General features: G+C 56.2%; 2 protein-coding genes across 4 annotated transcripts; one reads left to right on the top strand and one right to left on the bottom strand.

The window, feature by feature from the left end:
* The first annotated feature begins 1,757 nt into the window (after window positions 1–1,757).
* On the top strand, window positions 1,758–12,013 carry GIPR (gastric inhibitory polypeptide receptor). 3 transcript variants are annotated; one of them, XM_029924437.1, is made up of 14 exons: window positions 1,758–1,844; window positions 2,793–2,907; window positions 3,310–3,409; window positions 3,830–3,937; window positions 4,370–4,473; window positions 5,402–5,505; window positions 5,704–5,848; window positions 6,546–6,705; window positions 6,918–6,978; window positions 7,305–7,374; window positions 7,495–7,583; window positions 7,678–7,816; window positions 10,074–10,115; window positions 10,209–12,013. In XM_029924437.1, exons 2-14 carry the CDS (start codon window positions 2,857–2,859, stop codon window positions 10,413–10,415), a joined length of 1,380 nt encoding a protein of 459 aa, XP_029780297.1. In that variant the 5' UTR covers window positions 1,758–1,844; window positions 2,793–2,856; the 3' UTR covers window positions 10,416–12,013. The 3 variants fall into 3 exon arrangements, with proteins under 3 accessions (XP_029780297.1, XP_029780298.1, XP_029780296.1); XM_029924438.1 differs by having other exon boundaries at window positions 7,678–7,829; window positions 10,209–10,351; XM_029924436.1 differs by having other exon boundaries at window positions 10,074–12,013.
* A 1,343-nt stretch (window positions 12,014–13,356) lies between these two features.
* Window positions 13,357–19,358, bottom strand: SNRPD2 (small nuclear ribonucleoprotein D2 polypeptide). The gene is made up of 3 exons (XM_029924441.1): window positions 19,251–19,358; window positions 17,467–17,646; window positions 13,357–13,628 (listed from the first exon to the last, which is right to left on the bottom strand). Coding segments are annotated over exons 1-3 (357 nt in total). The 5' UTR covers window positions 19,253–19,358; the 3' UTR covers window positions 13,357–13,453.
* Between the last annotated feature and the right edge of the window lie 65 nt (window positions 19,359–19,423).

Here is a 19,423-nt window from a genome sequence, read left to right on the forward strand (position 1 = left end):
CTGTCTGTCTCTCTGGTCTCTCCCGACCCTTGGTTTCTTTTCCTGTCTCTCTCACCACCTAAATTCCACTCCACTGCTCCTCCCCCTTCCCCAGCCTCTCCCTCCCCCTTTCCAGACTACCCCCCTCCCTGGGCCCTCTTGGGGCCCAGGAGAGACTCCCTCCCACCCCCAGCCTCTCCCCGAGGTGCTGGGTCATCTCAGACCCCTCTCCCTCTCCACTTCACCAACCGAGCCTTTCCCAGGACCCAGAGGGCGCCAGGAATGTGGGGCAGAGAGCAAGGAGGCCAGCTGGAGGCCAGGGAGCTGGGACCCCTCCCGGTCACCCCTTCTCCCAGACTTGTCTCCTTCCAGCCCCCTGGTCCTGGCCCTGGCCTCCCCTCACTCCCTGCCCCTGCTGGGGCCTCTGGGCCTCAGTTTCTCTTCTGCAAAGTGGGCAGACTCACCTCTGCCCTGCTTATCTACTAGGTCCCCGGGGAGTGTGTGCTCCTGAATGTTATTAGTTGACTAATGTGCAATGAAGTGTGCCGTGGTTTGTACTGATGAGGAATTTGCCCGTTGGGAACTGGGACTCGGTTTCTAAGGCGTCCCCCCTCATGTACAGATGTTTTTAGGCGAAGGAAGAGACTGGAAGCAGAGACCACGCAAAGGCGTGTGGTTCAGTGGTGATGGGGACCACAAGACCCTGTGAGGCTGTGGGTTTGCGTGTGATCACGGGTCAATGGCAGGGACCCTCTGTGTGTCTGTGAGGCTCTGTGTGATGGTGTGATGACGGAAGTCATGGTGCGTGATGCGCATGTGACCGTCTGGGACTCATGAGTACAGGTGAGGGTGTGATGCAGAGTCGTGTCCCTATGCCACTATGGCTCTGGGGGTAACCATGGAGGGTGACAGTGTAGCCATGTGACAGCCATGAGAGTGTGTGCCTTAGTGACCCTTGGGGACCGTGTGTTTTCAGGAGGTGACTGTGAACTCTGGTGACTTAAGTGAACTGTAAGAGCATTGGTGGGTGTGGTTGTGTGACCTTCTGTGTGACCTGCAGGTTGTGGCATTAAAGGCTTATGTGACAGGGTGAAGAGCCACATTGAGGTGTGGTTATGTCATCAATAGTCATTCTTGGAGCCACTGCTCTATGCCCAATCTGGTGCTAAGTGACACTAGGGACTCAGTGGTGATCACAATGCCCTGGCCAGGTCCTCAAGGTGCCACAGGCCAGTCGGAGAGACAGAAGGTGTTTTCGACGTGACCTAGTGATCCTGTGACAGTGCGTGGGACTGACACAGTGTCCCCGGGGCTTTGTGAAGAGGTGATTGTGTTGCTAGGTGAGCGGAGGGGTCTGCACTCGGGGTGCATGTGACTGTCGCTGTGGATGACTGTCAACCTGTGGGGAAGAAAGCTTGTCTCTCTGAGTGTGACCGTGGATTGCACAGCTGTAAATGACGGGCGGAAAATGTTCAGGGAGGCACAGTGTGTGACTGTGTGACTCTGGCTGTGCCTCTCCATGGCTCAATGCATGGGACTTCGTGTGACACGGTGTGTGGCTGCATGGTTACAGTTGTGTGTGACGGCTGGGTGTGATGGGTGGGGCAGCATGACGACAGACTGTGATGCCCCCGCCCCCGCTCCCTGACTGCTCTTTCACGTGACCTTGAGCTACTTCGATACTCACACGCCACTGGCCCCCTCCTCCAGGTCTCTGCCCCAGAGCTCCCCCTCCGACTCCCCAGCCCCGCCCTCTCCCACCACCCTAGGCTGTCACCTCCTCCAGAGCCCTGGAGAGCCCGTGGAGGCAGCAGCAGAAGCAGCCGCGCCCCAGAGTGAGTGGCCAAGAGCAGAACTGGGGACAGGTGAGGGGTCCCCCAATCCCAGCCCGTTCCCCTGCCCCCAAGTCCTGTGCAAGTCTCTGAGTCCCTGTTTCTTAACCCATGCCTTGCTCTCTTTATCTCTCTGTGCCCACAATCTCTATCACCCTGCCTGTCTGTCTCTGGGTATCTCTGTCTCCGTGTCTCCCGATCTCTGTCCAGCCTCTGGATGGCTCTATTTCTGTACCTTTATGTCTTCGTGCCCCTATTCTCTGTGTCTCTCTCCATGTCTCCATCCCCTCTTTGTCTCCTTGCCCACATTTGTGTCTGTCTTTTGCTCTGCTGTCTTGCTGTGTGTCTCATTCTGCTCAGTCTCTGTATTTCTGTTTCACCCATTTCTTGGGCTCCATCTGAGATCTTCCCTGCTTCCCCTGTTCCCTGCATGGTGCTGTGTGCCAGGTATTGGGGTTAGACGGCTTTCCAGGCATCTGGGTCCCCGCAGACCTACGCCCAGGATCTGACTCTTCTCTAGTCCCTAGGGAGAGGGTTGGTCCATTGACTCGGCTTTATCCGGCAAGTTCTATAAGGTCGAATTCCTATCTGTCATTTGAAAGCGGAACTCCGAGGGTCATTTCAAGCCCCGTGCCTGATGATTTCTGTGACCTCTTCTCCAAGGCAGCCCCCAGGTTTTCCAGAGTCTCTAGGTCTAGACTCTGGGTGACATTAGCGCTTCCGCCCGCCCGGAGCAGCTCTAAGGCAACCGCGCCCTCGGCAAACACCCCCCTTCCACCGCCGCTGTCCCAGCAACAGTTGGGGGTGGGGCTGGGAATCACGTGTCGGGGCTCGGCCTCGCCCACTCCCCCCCACCCTTCAAGTCATCGCCCGTGGGAGCGGGGCGGGGGTGCTGCCTCCCAGTCCGCAAGTGTGAATCCCAGAGTCGGTGGTGTTGGAAGGGAAGGCGCAGGCTCCTGACTCTGTTCCCTGACCCTCCAGGCCGGACTGCCCCGACGTGACCAGACCCTTGGTTCCCCCCACCCCGTACCTCACCGCCCTCACAATGCTGCTATTGCTACTCTGGTCGTGGGGGTCGCTGCTCCGGAGGGCGGAGGTGAGGAACCGAGGAGCCCCAGGAGTTAGAGCCTGGGAGGGAGGTGTGGGGACGGTTTTAAGTCTTCTCCCACTGCAGAGAGAGTTTTAAGGCTACCCCGTCTGTCCAGATTCAAGTCGTTTCCAGTCTCTCTTCTTCCCCCTTCAAATTCCCCTGATGGTTTCCAGCCACTTCTTCCCCGAATTTTCCTGAAGTTTTTCAGCCCGTCACCTCCCCTCCCCATCTTCCTGGTCTAGCACCCCTCTGAGGACTTAGAAGGTTTCTAAGCCACCCAAGACTCCAGGACAAAACAGGGCAGCCTCTTCAAGTGTCTGCAGCGTGGTTTTGGCCCACACAAACCCCGCTGCCTGGGAGTGGGGGGTTGGTCGTTGCGGGGGGGTCCTCTCTCCTCTCTTTCCATAGACAGTCTCTGTGGGGCAGACGGCGGGGGAGCTGTACCAGCGCTGGGAACGGTACCGTAGAGAGTGCCAGGAGACCCTGGAGGCCGTGGACCCCCCAGCAGGTGGGACCGGAGGCTGGGGCCGAGGGCAAGGGAAGGAACAGGGTTGAGACGGGTGCGCTTGAGGCGGGGCTAGGACTGGGGGGCGGGGCCTGAATACGTCTAGGGTAGAGGTGGGCTGGGTCGGAGGGGCCTGTGTGATGCTTGGCACCTAGACCTAAGTGCTCTGGGGGACTCGGGAGTAGCTCGTATTAGTGGGAGACGCCTGAGAAGCAACTTGAAAGGTGGGAGGGCGAGACTACATCCGACGGGTGAAACCTAAAGTGGCCAGCGAGGGGGCGGAGCCTGGAGCCTGGTGGGAGGAGCTTTGACAGACCGCTAGCGGTGGGCAGGGGTAGGGCAGAGCTTGCTCCTGGAAGATCGAAAAGCCTTGCGCTGGGCGTCGCTGGTCCACCCGACGCCTGGCCCCCACGCCCACTCCAGGTCTCGCCTGTAACGGGTCCTTCGATATGTACGTCTGCTGGGACTACGCTGCACCCAACGCCACCGCCCGTGCGTCCTGCCCCTGGTACCTGCCCTGGCACCGCCACGGTGAGGTGCCCCCTGAGGTCCCCGGCTCCTCCCCTGACAAAAATAGCTTCTAGCCCTGCCCAGACACCATTGCTGAAGCCCTCCTACACTTGATCTCTTGCTCCTCTCTGTGCCCTGCTCCTCTGGGCCCCGCTGGGTGTCTCCTTCTGCCGGACCAACCCTGGCTCTGTCACTTAATGCCCCTTCTCTGTCTCTGTATCTCTCTGAGGACCCCTGGGTTCTTATTTTCTCTCCTTTTCCTTTTCCTGAGTCTGTCTTCAGGCGTCTTGATCTTCCTGTCCTAACTAGCTATGTGGGCTAGGGCAATTTATTTAACCTCTGTATGCCTCAACTTCCTCTTCTGTAAAATGGGTTGATAATAGTACTCTTGTCTTTCTGTTTCTGTCTCTCTCTTTCTCTGTGCCTCTGACCTCCACCCTTTGTTTCCCACAGTGGCTGCAGGCTTTGTCCGCCGCCATTGTGGCAGTGATGGCCAATGGGGACCTTGGAGGGACCATTCTCAGTGTGAGAACCCAGAGAAGAACGGAGCCTTTCAGGTAAGGAGCGGTGAAGGATTCCGGTTAGGATGTGCGGGGAGAGATGAAAAGGCAACTGCCTCGGGCAGAGCTTGAAACCCCTTGTATTGTGGAAGATAGAAACCCAACTTAAACTTGCTGGATGGAGAAAGAGAAATGTATATTGGCTTCTGTGATTGAAAAGCATTAGGCCACAGTTTCAGGAACAGCTAAATCTAGGGGCTCAAATGATGCTGCGCGGAATCTCTTTGTCTCTCACTACACCGCGAATTTATTTTTCTCGGTGCTGGTCCTATCTCTTCTTTTTTTTTTTTAATTTTTTAAACGTTTATTTTTGAGAGACAGAGAGAGAGACAGATCATGAGCGGGGGAGGGGCAGAGAGAAAGGGAGACACAGAATCGGAAGCAGATTCCAGGCTCTGAGCTGCCAGCACAGAGCCCAACGAGGAGCTCGAACCCACAAACCGTGAGATCATGACCTGAGCCGAAGCTGGACGCTCAACCAACTGAGCCACCCAGGCGCCCCTGGTCCTATCTCTTCTGTGGGGTGAAAAGTGTGGTCACCATTAATGAGCTCCAGGGGCACATCCCACCAACCAAGCAAGGCTGTGGGGAGACTGGATTTTGTTCTCAATAGCTCTCATGTGAGGTCCCAGGACTGACACTTATTGGCCTGTTTTGGGTCGTGTCCGCCCTGCACGCTGTGTAAGCGTGTGTCTGTGTGTAGCGGGTTATATAGAGTGCTCTGATTGGCTGGCTGGTCACGTGCTTAGCCTGGAATGAGGGGTGGAGTTAGCCCCACTCCAGCAAGGGTAGTCGGATCCCCAAGGGAAAATTGGGCTGCTGGGCAGGAACAAAAAGCAGGGCGCCTTGCTGGCCCTGGCGGAAGCCCTGAACTCTGTTCTCGTGTCCCCGTCTCCTCCTGCACCGCCCCCCGACCCCGGCTCAGGATCAACGGCTGATTTTGGAGCGGCTGCAGGTCATGTACACCGTGGGCTACTCCGTGTCCCTGGCCGCACTGCTGTTAGCCCTGCTCATCTTGGGTTTCTTCAGGTGGGATCCCCGAGGCCTGAGCTCCAGCGGCAGACACTGAGCCTCAGTTTGCCCCGTAAGAGGGGGTGGTCAGTCTCCACTACCAACAAGCATCCGACAAAGCGGTTCCGTGGGAAGGGCTGGGAGGTGATTTAAGGGGTTCTATGCGGCCACGGACAGGTCTCCAGGGGTCCCCAAACTGCCTCCCAAACCCCGCAGGCGGCTGCGCTGCACTCGAAACTACATCCACATTAACCTGTTCGCGTCTTTCATGCTGCGGGCGGCGGCCATCCTCACCCGAGACCGTTTGCTACCTCCAGCTGGCCCCTACCCTGGGGACGAAGCCCCTGTCCTGTGGAAACCTGTGAGCATCGTCCTTCTCTTTCTCAAATCGGGGTTCTGCCTTTTCTGGTGGTGCCAAGAGGTTGCCAATCACCTTACTACCTCCTACACTATCAACAGTTTCTCTGTCTTGACCTCGCCAAACAATTTGGAGAGGGGCCCTCCCTACTCAGCCTCCTCCATCATTGACCCCATCACCTCCTATATGGGACGTCTGTATTCCCTTTCTCTCATTATCTCACCCCTCCCCGGACTTTTCCACCGAGGAGAGAGTCCCCTTGCTGGAGGTGGGGCGTGGCAGGGTGGGAAAAACTGGGCGGGGCAGAGTGGGGGCGAGATTCGGTAGATACCGATTTGTTACTGAGAGACAAAGGTGGGAGAGGCCAGGGTCTGGGGACCCGGGTGAGACAACTTTCTGGTCGTGAGTTGGACCATATCACTTGTTAAGAAGCCATGGGGTGGGAGAGGCCATAGTTGGGTGGGTGGGGGGTGGGGACGACTCTGATAAGCAAGATGGAAGATACCAATTGTTAAAGAGGGTAGGAGTGGGATAGCTCACACAGAGGAAGGGATTGGATGGGAGAAGTCAAGCACAGGCGCCATCCTCTGGCGATGCAGAGCGGGAGGCGATTATGTGACGGCAGAAGATGCAGGAGGAAGGCTTGGGGACCCCCTGGAGGACTTGACTACCCCCTCCCCCTGTGTGCACCCCCCCCCAGACCCTAGCTGCCTGCCGCACGGCCCAGATCGTGACCCAGTACTGCGTGGGCGCCAACTACACGTGGCTGCTGGGGGAGGGTGTCTACCTACACAGTCTCCTGGTGCTTGTGGGAGGTTCTGAGGGGGGCCACTTCCGCTGCTACCTGCTCCTCGGCTGGGGTGAGCCCCGACCCTGTCCCCTGCCCAGCCCAGCGCGCCTCCTCCATTCCCCCGACTCCCCCAGTGCTCTACCTCAGGGGGTCCCCTCCCCTCTCTGGGTTTCTGCCTCCCCACCCCGACGGGGGAAATTCCGCGGGTCTTGGGCCTGGCGGGGCCCGTGCGCGAGCTGACAGCTGCGGCGGGGTGGGGGGCGGGGCTCGGGGTCTGCACAGGGGCCCCCGCGCTTTTCGTCATTCCCTGGGTGATCGTCAGGTACCTGTACGAGAACACGCAGTGAGTCGTGGGGTCTGGGGTGGGGCCTGGGAGGTGGGCGGAGCTTTGAGGGACGCGGGTGGGTTGTGATGGAAACCGGGGGGGGGAGTTCCGAAGGCACGTAGGGGCTTGGGGGGAAATTGGGTGGGGCCTAAAGGAGTGGGGTGCTAGGAAAGATTGTGAGGGAACCGGGAGCGGGGGATGAGGGCGGGGCCCGGCTCGTAGGAGGCGGGGCCTTAAAGAAACATGGGTGTGGCGTTAAGGAAAGTGGGCGGACCTGGCGAAAGGGTGTGCGTGATCCAGAGGGTCCCGGGGTTTTCTCTTAGCTCTACTCCCCCTCCTCCCAGGTGCTGGGAACGGAACGAAGTCAAGGCCATTTGGTGGATCATACGCACCCCTATCCTCATGACTATCTTGGTAAGGACGACCCTGCCTCCTCCGGGCCATCCTCTGGAATTTCCCACCCTGGTAAACTGGGCGCCACCCTCTTTCCTCCGGGACAGGATGGGGTGGCTCAGCCTCTGTCTCTCCTCGCAGATTAATTTTCTCATCTTTATTCGCATTCTTGGCATCCTCGTGTCCAAACTGAGGACGCGACAGATGCGCTGCCCGGACTACCGGCTGAGGTGAGGCAGGGTGGCCGCGACGGAGGGAACAGGGCGGGGTACGAGATGGAGGAGGACCCGGGGCTGAGGGACCCCCGCCACCCTCTGCCCCCAGGCTGGCTCGCTCCACGCTGACGCTGGTGCCCCTGCTGGGAGTCCACGAGGTGGTGTTTGCCCCCGTGACAGAGGAACAGGCCCGGGGCGCCCTGCGCTTCACCAAGCTCGGCTTTGAGATCTTCCTCAGCTCGTTCCAGGTGCTAAGGCGAGGTGCAGGGGGTACCCCCTTTGGCCCGGGGCCCTCCTCCCCAGAAGGGGCGGGGGGGCTCCAATCGTTTACCGATGCAGCCACTGAATGGGGTGTGGACATAGGGACACGCTCCTCCATTCTGTGCGGGGTACTGAGCTAGCTCTGTCCTGAGCCGGGGAGGCAGCAGGGACCCGGACAGTTGACCGGGCGGCTCAGCAATACTGCCTCCTGGCGACGATGGAGGGCTTTGCAGCCGCACAGGGCTTCCCACCTCCGAGCCCTTCACCTAGAGTCTGAGCGAGGGTGGGGCGGCCGAGGTGCCAGAGCGCAAAATTTAGGGCCAACCCTGCACTTGCTTGGCTGGCAGCAGTCGCCACACTGCTTTTCCTTGCTGGGCCTCAGTTTTCTCATCTCTACGTGGGAACAATATTAATCTCACCTCACAAGGCTGTTCATTCATTAAATTCAGCAAAAACCTATTGAATGCTTACTGGGGACCAAGCCATCTTCCAGCCTTACTGTGGGGATATGGCCAAGAACTAAATGGTTCCTAACCTCTACGGGGGAGAGACAGATGCTAAACATGCCATAGGAGTAAAACCTACAGAATGTCAGATGGCCAGACGTGGTTAGAAGGAAACAGAGGAGCAGACAAAATATGGGGTTACAGACAGGGTCAGGGAAGGCCTCGCTGAAAGAAGACATACATTGGAGGTGAGGGAACGAGCCAGGCAGATATTTGGGGGAAACGGTCCAGGAAGAGAAAAATCAAGTGCAAGATCTCTGACGTGGGAGAGAGTACCTTTCATGATGGACGAAGGCCAACATGCCTGAAGTGGTGGGAGCCACAGGGAGCAAGGGGGACATAGCACAGAGCCGTGAGGTATCTCGGAGGGCCCCAGGGCCAAGTGAGCACCTTGGCTTTTCCTTAAGTGGGTCGGGAGCTGGGGTAGAGGCATGTGATCAGAATTAGATTTTTTTTTAAATTTTTTATTTATTTTTGATACAGAGAGAGACAGAGCATGAGAGGGCGAGGGGCAGAGAGAGAGGGAGACACAGAATTGGAAGCAGGCTCCAGGCTGAGCTAGCGGTCAGCACAGAGCCTGACGTGGGGCTCGAACCCACGACCGTGAGATCTGACCTGAGCTGAAGCCAGAGGCTTAACTGACTGAGCCACCCAGGCGCCCCCAGAATTAGATTTTATTTTTTAAATTATTTTATTACAAAACATCTTAATGTTTATTTCTTTTTATAGAAAGGGACAGAGTGCAACTGGGGGAGGGGCAGAGAAAAAGGGAGACAGAATGAAGTAGACTCCCAGCGGTCAGCACAGGGCCTGACTCGGGGCTTGAACTCACAAGCCATGAGATCATGACCTGAGCTGAAGTCAGACGTCCAACCGACTGAGCCACCCAGGTGCGTCCAAAAAAATTTTTTTTTTTTTAGGAACAAGAAGGTGAGAGAGCGAGTGGGGGAGGGGCAGAGAGAGCTAGAGAGGGTGACAGAGGTTCCCCCCGCCAGCTCTGTGCTGATAGCTGGGCTCGCGCTCAAACTGGGAGATCATGACCTGAGCCGGAGTCGGATGCTTAACCGCCTGAACCACCCAGGCGCTCCAGAGTTAGATTTTAATGGGATTGTGGAAATTAATAAGACTTGTAATATCTTAATAGCAAATGATCGATTTGTGTTAGTTTATCAAGTAATTTATCAGTAGTTATACCTATTTTGTATTTTATGTGTAAAACGTGTATATTTATTGAAGTAGAAATATATATATTTTATATATAACATTTTGCTTTACGCTCAGACTTGAGACCCTGACCACTGCCTAAGATGCTACTCTCCTTTATAAGTCTTAAGTACAATTAATTTATTAACAACCGTATGTAATATGATATTTAAACACTATGCACCAGGAACTACAGCTTCTTGCATATTTGTTACCTCAGTTCTCACAGTCACCAGCATATTATTACCCCATTATCCAGATGAAGAAACTGAGGCCCAGAGGGGTGAGGCACTTGCCCTAGCGGGTTAGAAAGGGGCGAAGCGGGTATCATATCTAGGCAGCCTACCTGCAGCAGCCCCCTGTTCTTAACCTTCTGACTGCTGGGCAAACCCGGGAGGGCGAAGTGGGGGCGCCAGGGGTAAGGTAACTGAAATAGTCCAGAGCCAGGGTGGTGGCGGCCAAGGTGGTTCAGGACCTGGAAAGGGTGACCCTGCTCCCACTCTCGATTTAACCCCCCCCTCCCCCCTTCTGGCAGGGCCTCCTGGTCAGCGTGCTCTACTGCTTCGTCAACAAGGAGGTAGGGACCTCCCCGGCTCGCCGCTCGCGCCCTCTGGTGGCCGTGCAGGGAACGGCGCGCCCCGGGCCGCCTCTGAGCGCTGTCCTGTTGCAGGTGCAGTCAGAGATTCGCCGCTGCTGGCATCGCTGTCGCCTGCGCCACAGCCTCGGTGAGGAGCGGCACCAGCCAGCGGAGCGCGCCTCCAGGACCCAGCGTTCAGGCTCAGCCCCCTGCCCGGTCGCCACTGACCGCACCCGGTCCTTGGGGACCCTTCCAGGGCCTGGGAATGAGGCCAGCCGGGTCTTGGAAAGTTACTGTTAGGCAGCGGTCCATTTCAAGTTAGCACGTTTTTATTGAGCGCCTACTGTGTACCAGGTCCAGTGTGGAGAGCACTGGGGAAATTGGGGCGGGGATGGGAGGGGGGAAACGGAAGACAAGGTCCCTGTTAGGGTTCACAACTGAGTGGGGGAAACCCGAAGACAGAACGTCAAGTTATACATTCACTGTGGGATGGCTAGTGAAGAAAATCTAGAAGGGAGCCTCAGAGGCGACGCTTTAAGCCATACCTGCAAGAGACAGAGACCACTTTGGGAAGATTCTACGTCGAAGGAACAGCATCTGCAAAGGCCTTGAGGCAGGAAAGAACCTGGGGGACAGACAGGTGGCCGGCGTGGCTGGAGTGAGAGGAGTCAGGGCCAACCGATGGGGAGAGTGAAGTGGGGAGGGGCGCACGATCTGGGGTTTTCTTCCAGGGGCATTAGAGTCCTAGCAAGAGTGTCTCATAGGCTAGTTTTTTTGTTTGTTTGTTTTTTAATATTTTGAGAGAGAGAGAGAGAGAGAGAGAGAGAATCCCAAGCAGGTCCTCGCTATCAGCGTAGAGTGCCATGCAAGGGATCCCACGAACCAGGATATTGTGACCTGAGCTGAGATCGAGTCAGACGCTTAACCGACTCAGCCCCCCAGGCGCCCCTGACGGGCTGCTGTTGGAAGCAGACCTTCCGTTTGCCACGTGAGGGAACCGCGATTAGGGGCCGGAGTGGCCGCTGCAGAGAGGCCAAAGCGGTCGGGCTCCGATGCTAGTTTAAAGACAGAACTGAGGACTTGCCAATGTCGCACGCAGGGAGTGCAGCCAGAAGTCCTTGAAGACTCCTAGGTTTGGGATGGTGGAGAGGAGAAAGGGGTTCAGGGTGGGGAGAGCCAAGAGTGCCCTTTGGACATGTTAGGCTGGGAAAAGGGTCTGGGGCTCACAGGAGGGGAGATAGAAACAGGGGTGGAGCGGGGGGCCAGAAAGGACTTGGCCTGTAGACTAAAGGGGGCCATTCAGGGCAGGCCTTGGAGCCAAACCCAGGACCAGTGCCGGCTGGGGGCTGCGGCCACACATCCCCACCCTCCTGGGCGGCCCCTGGGACCTGGGAGAATTAGGAGGCCACCAACAGTCTCACTGTGTCTGGATCACTTGTGCACACTGGACTCTCACTCCTAAATCCGCCCCCACTCATGTCTGCGCTTAGATTTAGTAGCTGGGTGTTTTCCTTGGGGTCCGCAGTCCCCTGTACAGATGGGCCCCGTAGCTGAATGGAATCCTTCAAGAATGTGGTCCCCCTGGGACCCTCTCATGGGCTTTGGGGGGGTGCTTGGAAGCAGGGACCTTGTAAATAAAGCATGACAAACACCTGGGCTGTGCGGATGGGGAGGGCTGGGAGAATCTTCCAGGCCAGGCCGGAAAGAGAAATGAGGCAGGCTGCGTGGCTGGGTGCCCGTGGTGGCCTTGCGGCCTCTGGAGGGGCGCACTGCTCTTCAGCCACGCGCTGCCACCGGCCCCCACGCCTGCAAGGAACCCCTGCTGGGAATGTTCCCGCCATCTCCCGATACTCAGCTCCCTGCAACGCGTACAATTAAAATCACGTGTGTGCGCCTAACGTTCTCAGAGGCTGCTTCTCTAAAAGGAATAGTGAAGACTGCAGAAACCAGCTTGGTTCAAACTTAGTTTGGGTATTAGCTGCGGGACTTGGGAAAAGTTCCCAACCTCTCTGTGCCTCAGTTTCTACTTCTGGAAAGTGGGTACAATGGCAGCACCTACATTCTATGGTTGCCCGAGATTCCAGCGAGTTCCTCGTAGGACGCTCCCCGGTGCGGGGTGCGTGCTTTTCCTGCAACCTCTGCTTTTGCTTTCACCCCGTGAAGGAAGGGGTGACGGGAAATCATTTGGGCAGGGGCGGGTGAGGAGGGGAGGACAGTCACACTGATGGCAAGCAGGGTGCCGGAGGCCGGGGCTCCTGCTGCAGCCTGCAAGGCACGGAAACCAGTTCCCATTTCCCGGGGAGGAGAAGTCACCAAGAAGGGGGAGGCAGGCCAGGCAACTGAGTGTCCCAGCCGCTGCGCAAGAATCGAATCCTTGCGGGGGCGGGGAGCAGGGCAGGAGTATCCCCTGCAGCCGCACCTCTGCCCCCACATTACAGACAACTTGGCACCGTCATGTCCTGAGTGACCCTGGGCAAGTCACGCACCCTCTCTGGGCGTCAGCTGTCGCATCTGTAAAATGGGATGGCTCTAGTGTCTAGATGCCTGTTCCAATTAGACATGGACCACTCAGTAAGTACACCTTGTGGCTGTCACTCTGTGCCAGGCTTTCTCCTGCTATGGGCCCCTCGCTGTCACCAATGGGCTCCTGGAATGACCCCGGGTGTGCCCTGCGCTGTGCAGACATCTCACTCTGTCCTCATCCTGACCTGAGGCCTCCGAACTCCTGACCCACCTGGCCTCTGGCCCTGTCTGGAGAGCAGAGTGAGAGACAAAAGGCAGAGACAGAACGGGGGGGGGGGGGGGCACTGTCGCTATCTGGGGCCCGAACTGCTGCCAACGGTACCTCCTCCTCCTCCTCCCCCGGAGGGCAGGCTGGGGCTCTCCTGGGTGCTGCTGTGTCCGCAGGAGTGCAACGGACCCGCCACAGCAGAGGCTCTTGGGGGACTGTTTCCTGGCTGCACAAATGGAAACCAAGAATGAAAGCAGTTCTGAGACCCCACCTTCCTAAGAGAGGGGCAGAGGGAGGAAGAGAGAGGTGCAGCAATGAGAAAACCAGCTAGGAAAGATGAAGACGGCAGAGCGAGCTCTCTGCATCCAAACTGCCCGTTTCACGGACGAGCAAAGTGAGGCCTGGAAGGGGCAGAGACGGGACCTGTTCACCTGCTCAGGGAGGCCTGGCCCTGGTTGCCTCCGTCCCCCCCAGGTCTGCCTCGCTCTACAGGCTCTGGGAACAGACAGATGCCACTAAGAAAAAGCAGGGCTTTATTACTCTGGTTAGGGGGGCGTGTCTTCGCAGGGTGAGGGAGGGAGCTCCGGCGGCGGCAGGGGGGAGGCCCCTACTTGCCGGCGATGAGCGGGTTCCGCAGGACCACGATGACCGAGTCGCCGCGCAGGAACATCTTGGAGATGTAGCGGTCCTTGTTGACTGGCTTGGACTTCTTCTTGCCCTTGCCGCTCTTGGGGACCTCGGTCCACATCTCCTTCACGTTCTCCAGCACCATGTTGCAGTGCCTGGTGGGGGCGGGAGGCACCAGGAGTGAGGAGGGAGCCTTCCACCCACTCTTCTTCCAGGAGCACAGCGCGGGGGACAGGTGCAGCCCGGGGACCGGGACAGCTGGGGCTCCCACGCCACCTGGGCAAGTCCTCGGGTTGAGGCCTGGGCAGTAAACTTGGCCCCTCTGTGCCTCAGTGTCCTCCTCTCTAAACTGGAGCCGTGTACGACGCCTCCCTCATACGGTGTCTCGGTTAAATGAATCAACACAGAGGTGCTAACAGTCAGTTAGCTTGCTCCTCTGGATTTCGGCTCATGGCATGATCACCAGGTTGTGGTTGTGGGATCAAGTCCCACATCGGGCTCTGTGCCAAACTGGAGCCTGCTTGGGATTCTCTCTCTCTCTACCCCTCCCTGCTCTTAAAAAAAAAAAAAAATCAATACAGCATTCTTATCAAGACTCTGGACAGGGACTGGCCCAGGATGAAAGCAAGCAAAATGGGTCTGCTTAGGTTTCTTTCTTAACTCCAGGCGCCCCTGAAGGCACCGGCGGGGACGCGGCTTCTCTTTAGAGAACCAGGGGCCACAGGGGCCTGCGGTGTGCCTGAGGCCTGCACCGTGGTCCTGCTCGGGGCGCCAGGGACACACCTGTGCCAACGGTGCGGCTTAGCTCCCTCAACAAACACGTGCAGTGACCATGACAGTGAAGGAAATAGGATGTCCCAGACCTGACCAGGTCTGTGTCCCAGTGAGGACAGAAGGGTGCTCAGTGGGTCAACAAGGGGACCGGATGCGTGGTCAGGTTCCGTCAACTACACGGAAGAACGATCAAGGCCGAGTGAAGGGATGGAGGATACGGGGAGATGGGACCCAGGGGCAAGAAAAGGAAATCGTGAGGGAGAGCGGGGAAGCTCTGGGCCTCGCCGTGGAGGGACACCCGGGAGGGACTGCTGAGTGGAAAAGGCCAGGCATGCGCGGAAGGCGACCTTCAGAAGGGAAGGAAGAAGGCAGGAGAAGCCTATACACCACCGGCCCGGCCTGTCCAGTGCGGAGTCCAAAGACGCTCCGAGACTGGCAGCGGGCGGTGACCAAGGTGGCCTGGGGACAAGCTGGGTGGAAACTTCCCACTCGAGTGCTATTTCAGTTTTTGGAATGACGCAACTACTTTAGCAAGTCAGAGAAAAAAAAAAAAGGTAGCATACCAACACGGAACCATTCCTGGGGTATATATACCATTAAGTGAAAAGGCTGAGGTCTCAAACTGTGTGGTGTGCCGTTAGCACTGGTGTTTAGTTTTTAAAATTTACTTATTTTGTTTTTGAAGGGGGGGAGCATGCAGGAGGGGTGAAAGGGGGGGTGAGAATCCCAAGCAGGCTCTGCGCGGTCAGTGCAGAGCCTGACATGGGGCTCGATCCCACGAACTGTGAGATCATGACCTGAGCCAAAATCAAGAGTCGGAGGCTTAACCGACTGAGCCCCCAGGTGCCCCAGCAGTGATTTAAAAATAAAGGAAGCGCACCCTCCCTGTCTGTCTGCACGACTCGCGAGGAGACCTCAGAGATCTGCCACGGCGGCTTCCTGGAGAGGGCAGCCGGGGGGCTGGAGCCCCAGCTCTGCACCGGCGCCTCTGTACCTGCCAATTCTGCCCCAACTATGTGCATCGCTCCCTCGAGAAAGTGACATAATTAATATAATGAACGTGGGGGCTAAGACTGTCTTAGCTGACCTGCAGGGATGTTCTCAGACCGCTGATACCGGTGAAAAACAAGACAGAAAAGAGCACATGGAAGATTCTATCTTAAAAACAAAAAACTCGGTTAAGCCTCCGGCTTTGGCTCAGGTCAGATCTCACCTTCGTGGGTTTGAGCCCCGTGTTGAACTCTGTGCTGACAGCTAGCTCAGAGCCTGGAGCCTGCTTCCGGTTCTGTGTCTCCTTCTCTCTCTGCCCCTCCCCCTCTCATGCTCTATCAAAAATAAATAAAACATTAAAAAAACCAATTAAACTTATAATGATATGTCAATTAGACCTCAATAAAGCTGTCGGCAAACATCACAAAGGAGCCCCTGGGGGTGTGTGTGTTTGTGTGTGTGTGAGTCAAATGTGTCAGGATACATACTAGGGTGGGAGGCTGGTCTGTGTAATATGTAAATAATAAAGATGTATGTATATATAATAACATACGTATTACATGTTTAAGTAGTCCCCCCCCCCCCCGCAACTGAGCGCTTACCAAGTGCCCAGGCCTCTTCTGAGCACTTTCTGAGCCCTCACCCAGCAGTTGTCACTGCATCTTACCCCCAGGAGGAAGGGGTGCCTGGGCGGCTCAGTCGGTTGAGCATCCAGCTTCGGCTCAGGTCATGATCTCACGGTTCGTGGATTTGAGCCCCGCGTCAAGCTCTGTGCTGGTAGCTCAGAGCCTGGAGCCTGCTTCTGATTCTGTGTCTCCCTCTCTCTCTGACCCTCCCTTGCTCATGCTGTCTCTGTCTCTTAATAATAAAAAAAATAAAATAAAAAAGGAGGTAAACACTAGTGTCCTCTGTGGCCCCCAGAGCAGGACACCGGGCACAGTGGGATGACATTTTAGAAGTGGCAGAGCCCCTGTTCAAGGCCAGGTCTACCTGCATCCTTGGGCCTGGCACTTCCTGGGCTTGTTCTCAATCTCCTGGAGAAGAAACCGAGGCTCGGAGTGAAAGACCTAATCATGGCCAATTCACGGCTTGTGGTGAAAACATTCTAGAATTACGCTTCACCACACTACGTTCCCAAGTGCTGACCGATGGCTGCAGGTTACATGTTTCTTGAGCATTTATCACATGTGCTACTGAACCAAGTACTCTTGGTACAGAAATACTTCACCCTCACAACTGTTTTAGGAGTATTTTTCCGACGCACCTTTGCAGAGAAAGAGACGAAGGCTCGGAGAGGAAAAGTCACTCGCTGTTCCCTCTGGCTGACACTCGGATCCTAACGGGTTCCTTCATTTTCTTCAGGTGTTCACCAATGCCTCTTCCTACGAGGCCTCCCGTGGCACCGTCCAGGACAGCACCCCCTTCCCGGCATTCCATACTCTTAGCTGGCTTTGGTTTTCTCACGACACATCATTTGTGTGCTTGCTGTCGGCTCCCCTAACTACAGCATAAGGTCTCCGAACACAGCTGTCTTTGCTTTAGTGACTGCTGTGTCTCTGGAGCCTAGAGAAGTACCAGGCAGGGGTACTCGATGCTACACATTCTATGTTACAGCTGCAAACACTGACTAAGAGCTTCCTGTGTGCCAGATGCTGTCCTTCTCTCTCTCTTTTTCATATGTCTATTTATTTTTGAGAAAGAGAGACAGACAGCACAAGTGGGTGAGGGGCAGAGAGAGGGAGACACAGTATCTGAAGGAGGCTCCAGGCTCTGAGCTATCAGCACAGAGCCTGACCTAGGGCTTGAACTCACAAACCGTAAGATCATGACCTCAGCCAAAATCAGACATTCAACTGACTGAACCCCTCCAGGCGCCCCACCAGATGCCGTACTTCTAATGACCTGATGAGATGCCACATGTATTAAGTCACGGAATCTCTGCGGCCACCAGAATTATTGCCACTGTGCGGAAGAGAGAAAGTTAGTTGCTGGAGGTCTCGCAGCCACTAAGAGGCAGTACTGGGCCCCGAACCCAGGAAGACTGGCCCCCGAGTACGTGCCTGTTAACTACTGCACTGGAGGGGCAATGAGACACAGTCTCACCTCGAGGTCTGAGGACGCTCAGGACCCAGGACTCCAAAACCCTCACATCTGGGCTCGTGCTCACACTGGGGCCGGGACTGCCTCTCCAGGCCTGCATGGAACACCTTCCCGGCCCCAGGCTCTCACCTGTCAAAGGCCTTCACGCGGCCCAGGAGCTTCTTGTTATTGCGGCAGTTGATGAGCACTTGGGTGTTGTTCTTGACTGACTGCGTGAGCACGGAGAGCGGACCCGTGTTAAACTCCTCCTCCTCCCGCTTCTGCAGCTCCTCCGGGGTCATCTCACTCTTGGGCTTGTTGAGGAGGCTCCTGAGTGGGCAAGTATGGAGGCAGTAGGTGAGGGCCCAGAGCTGGAGCATGCGTGGATATGGCCTTGCACTTGGCATCTCCCCGGCCTTACCCTAACATGCCCGCCCTCCCGCTCCGTCCCTCTCCCTTGGCATCCCAACTCAGAAGCTTAACAGTCATTTCCAACCTTACACATCCTCGGCTGAGCTCCAGATCTCCCAACCACCCCCACCAACTCCATCCAGAGCCTTCCTTGTCTCCATCCTTCTAGATCCTTGAGCAAAAACTCTGATACCGACTTGCCTCTTCCCTCTCACATCCTACATTCAATCTGCTAGCAAATCCTGTCATCTGCTTCTAAAAATACATCCAGAATCTCACCATTTCTTTTTTAATGGTTTTTTTTTTTATTTATTTTTGAGAGACAGAGAGAGACAGGACGAGCAGGGGAGGGTCAGAGAGAGAGGCAGATACAGAATCTGAAGCAGGCTCCAGGCTCTGAGCTGTCAGCACAGAGCCCGACGCGGGGCTCGAACCCACGAACTGTGAGATCATAACCTGAGCTGAAGCCGGACACTTAACCGAGTCACCCAGGAGCCCCAGAATCTCACCATTTCTAACCATGCCCTAAACCTGCACCATCTCGCTCCTCCGAGCCTTGTCTCTCTGCCTCCACCCATGCTCCTGGACAGTCTTGTGCTCCAGAGCAGTCCCGGATATTGCATTAAAACCTAAGTTATATCATTGCATTCTTCAAAACCCTCCCATGGCTCCCATCTCTGTAAAAAGTAAAATCCAAAATCCAAAGTGTTTTGTTGTTGTTTTAACAATGTCCTGCATCTGCCTTCATCCCTCTGTTCCAGCCAGGGGCCTCCTAAGTGGTCCTTTGAGGTATTATACAAACTTTCATCTGGGACCTCTCCATTTGTTTTCCCTCCGCCTGGATACCTCCCAGGTATCTCTGTGGTTCTCACTGTCTTCAGGTCTTTGGTCAAGTGTTGCCTTCTCACTGTGTCCCTCTGCACTCGTTAAGACTGACATTCGTTTTTGCCCTGACCTATTGCTTCTTTACATGTTTAATATAAAGTATTTACTGCCTGCCTCTTCCCACCCCATAAGCTGCAGCGGAGGATTTTTCTTTCTTGCGGGGTGGGCGGTGCAACTCACTGATGCATCCCACGTGTCTAAAGCAGTGTCTGATACATGAGCACTCAAGAATTGATGAATGAATAAACGAGTGAAATCGTTACGGTGCCTCGTTAGCCGAAAAAGTCGCGAAATAGGTGAAAAGCCAACCCTTTCCAGCTCTAACTGTCCGCATACGTCCCATGCCTCAAACCGTTATTTCTAAAACTCCGCACTCCTCTTTCTCAGGTTCTTCCCGTTAAAATCCATTTCAATAAGATTAATTCTCTGGGAAGGCCCCTCGCCTATTATCTGACAAAGCTGCCTTTTCTTCCGAACTCCGCAGCCATCAAGGGCCCCTCGCCCGCCCTCAAACTCATCGGTGGGAAGGCGCGTGCTTTACCCCTAAAATCTGCCGCCGTCCCGCCTCTGCCCATCACGGATAATAGCCCACATTTACGGCCTCAACCTCCCGCCGCCAAAGCCCAGCCCGGCCTCACATGGTTGTGGTGGCTACGTTCGCAATTCAGCGCCTTCTCCCCCGCGTTGCTTCTGCCTCTGAAACGAGAGCTAGAGGAGGGACTTCCGTTTCCTGTGGGCCACTTCCGTCGGCGCCTGCGCAATCCCAAGCAGAGGGTGGGGGCGTGGCCTGTTGCTATAGCGATCCGCGCCA

The sequence above is a fragment of the Suricata suricatta genome, chromosome 16 (assembly GCF_006229205.1).
Source record: "Suricata suricatta isolate VVHF042 chromosome 16, meerkat_22Aug2017_6uvM2_HiC, whole genome shotgun sequence".
Taxonomy (NCBI): Eukaryota; Metazoa; Chordata; class Mammalia; order Carnivora; family Herpestidae; genus Suricata; species Suricata suricatta.

Excerpts from the sequence above, each read along its gene's own strand:
- GIPR (XM_029924436.1), top strand. The coding sequence starts at position 2,857 with ATGCTGCTATTGCTACTCTGGTCGTGGGGGTCGCTGCTCCGGAGGGCG. Across the intron at positions 5,506-5,703 it reads CTCATCTTGGGTTTCTTCAG|GCGGCTGCGCTGCACTCGAA; the intron begins GTGGGATCCCCG and ends CAAACCCCGCAG. Across the intron at positions 6,706-6,917 it reads CTACCTGCTCCTCGGCTGGG|GGGCCCCCGCGCTTTTCGTC; the intron begins GTGAGCCCCGAC and ends GGGTCTGCACAG.
- SNRPD2 (XM_029924441.1), bottom strand. Across the intron at positions 13,629-17,466 it reads CGCGTGAAGGCCTTTGACAG|GCACTGCAACATGGTGCTGG; the intron begins GTGAGAGCCTGG and ends CGCCCCCACCAG.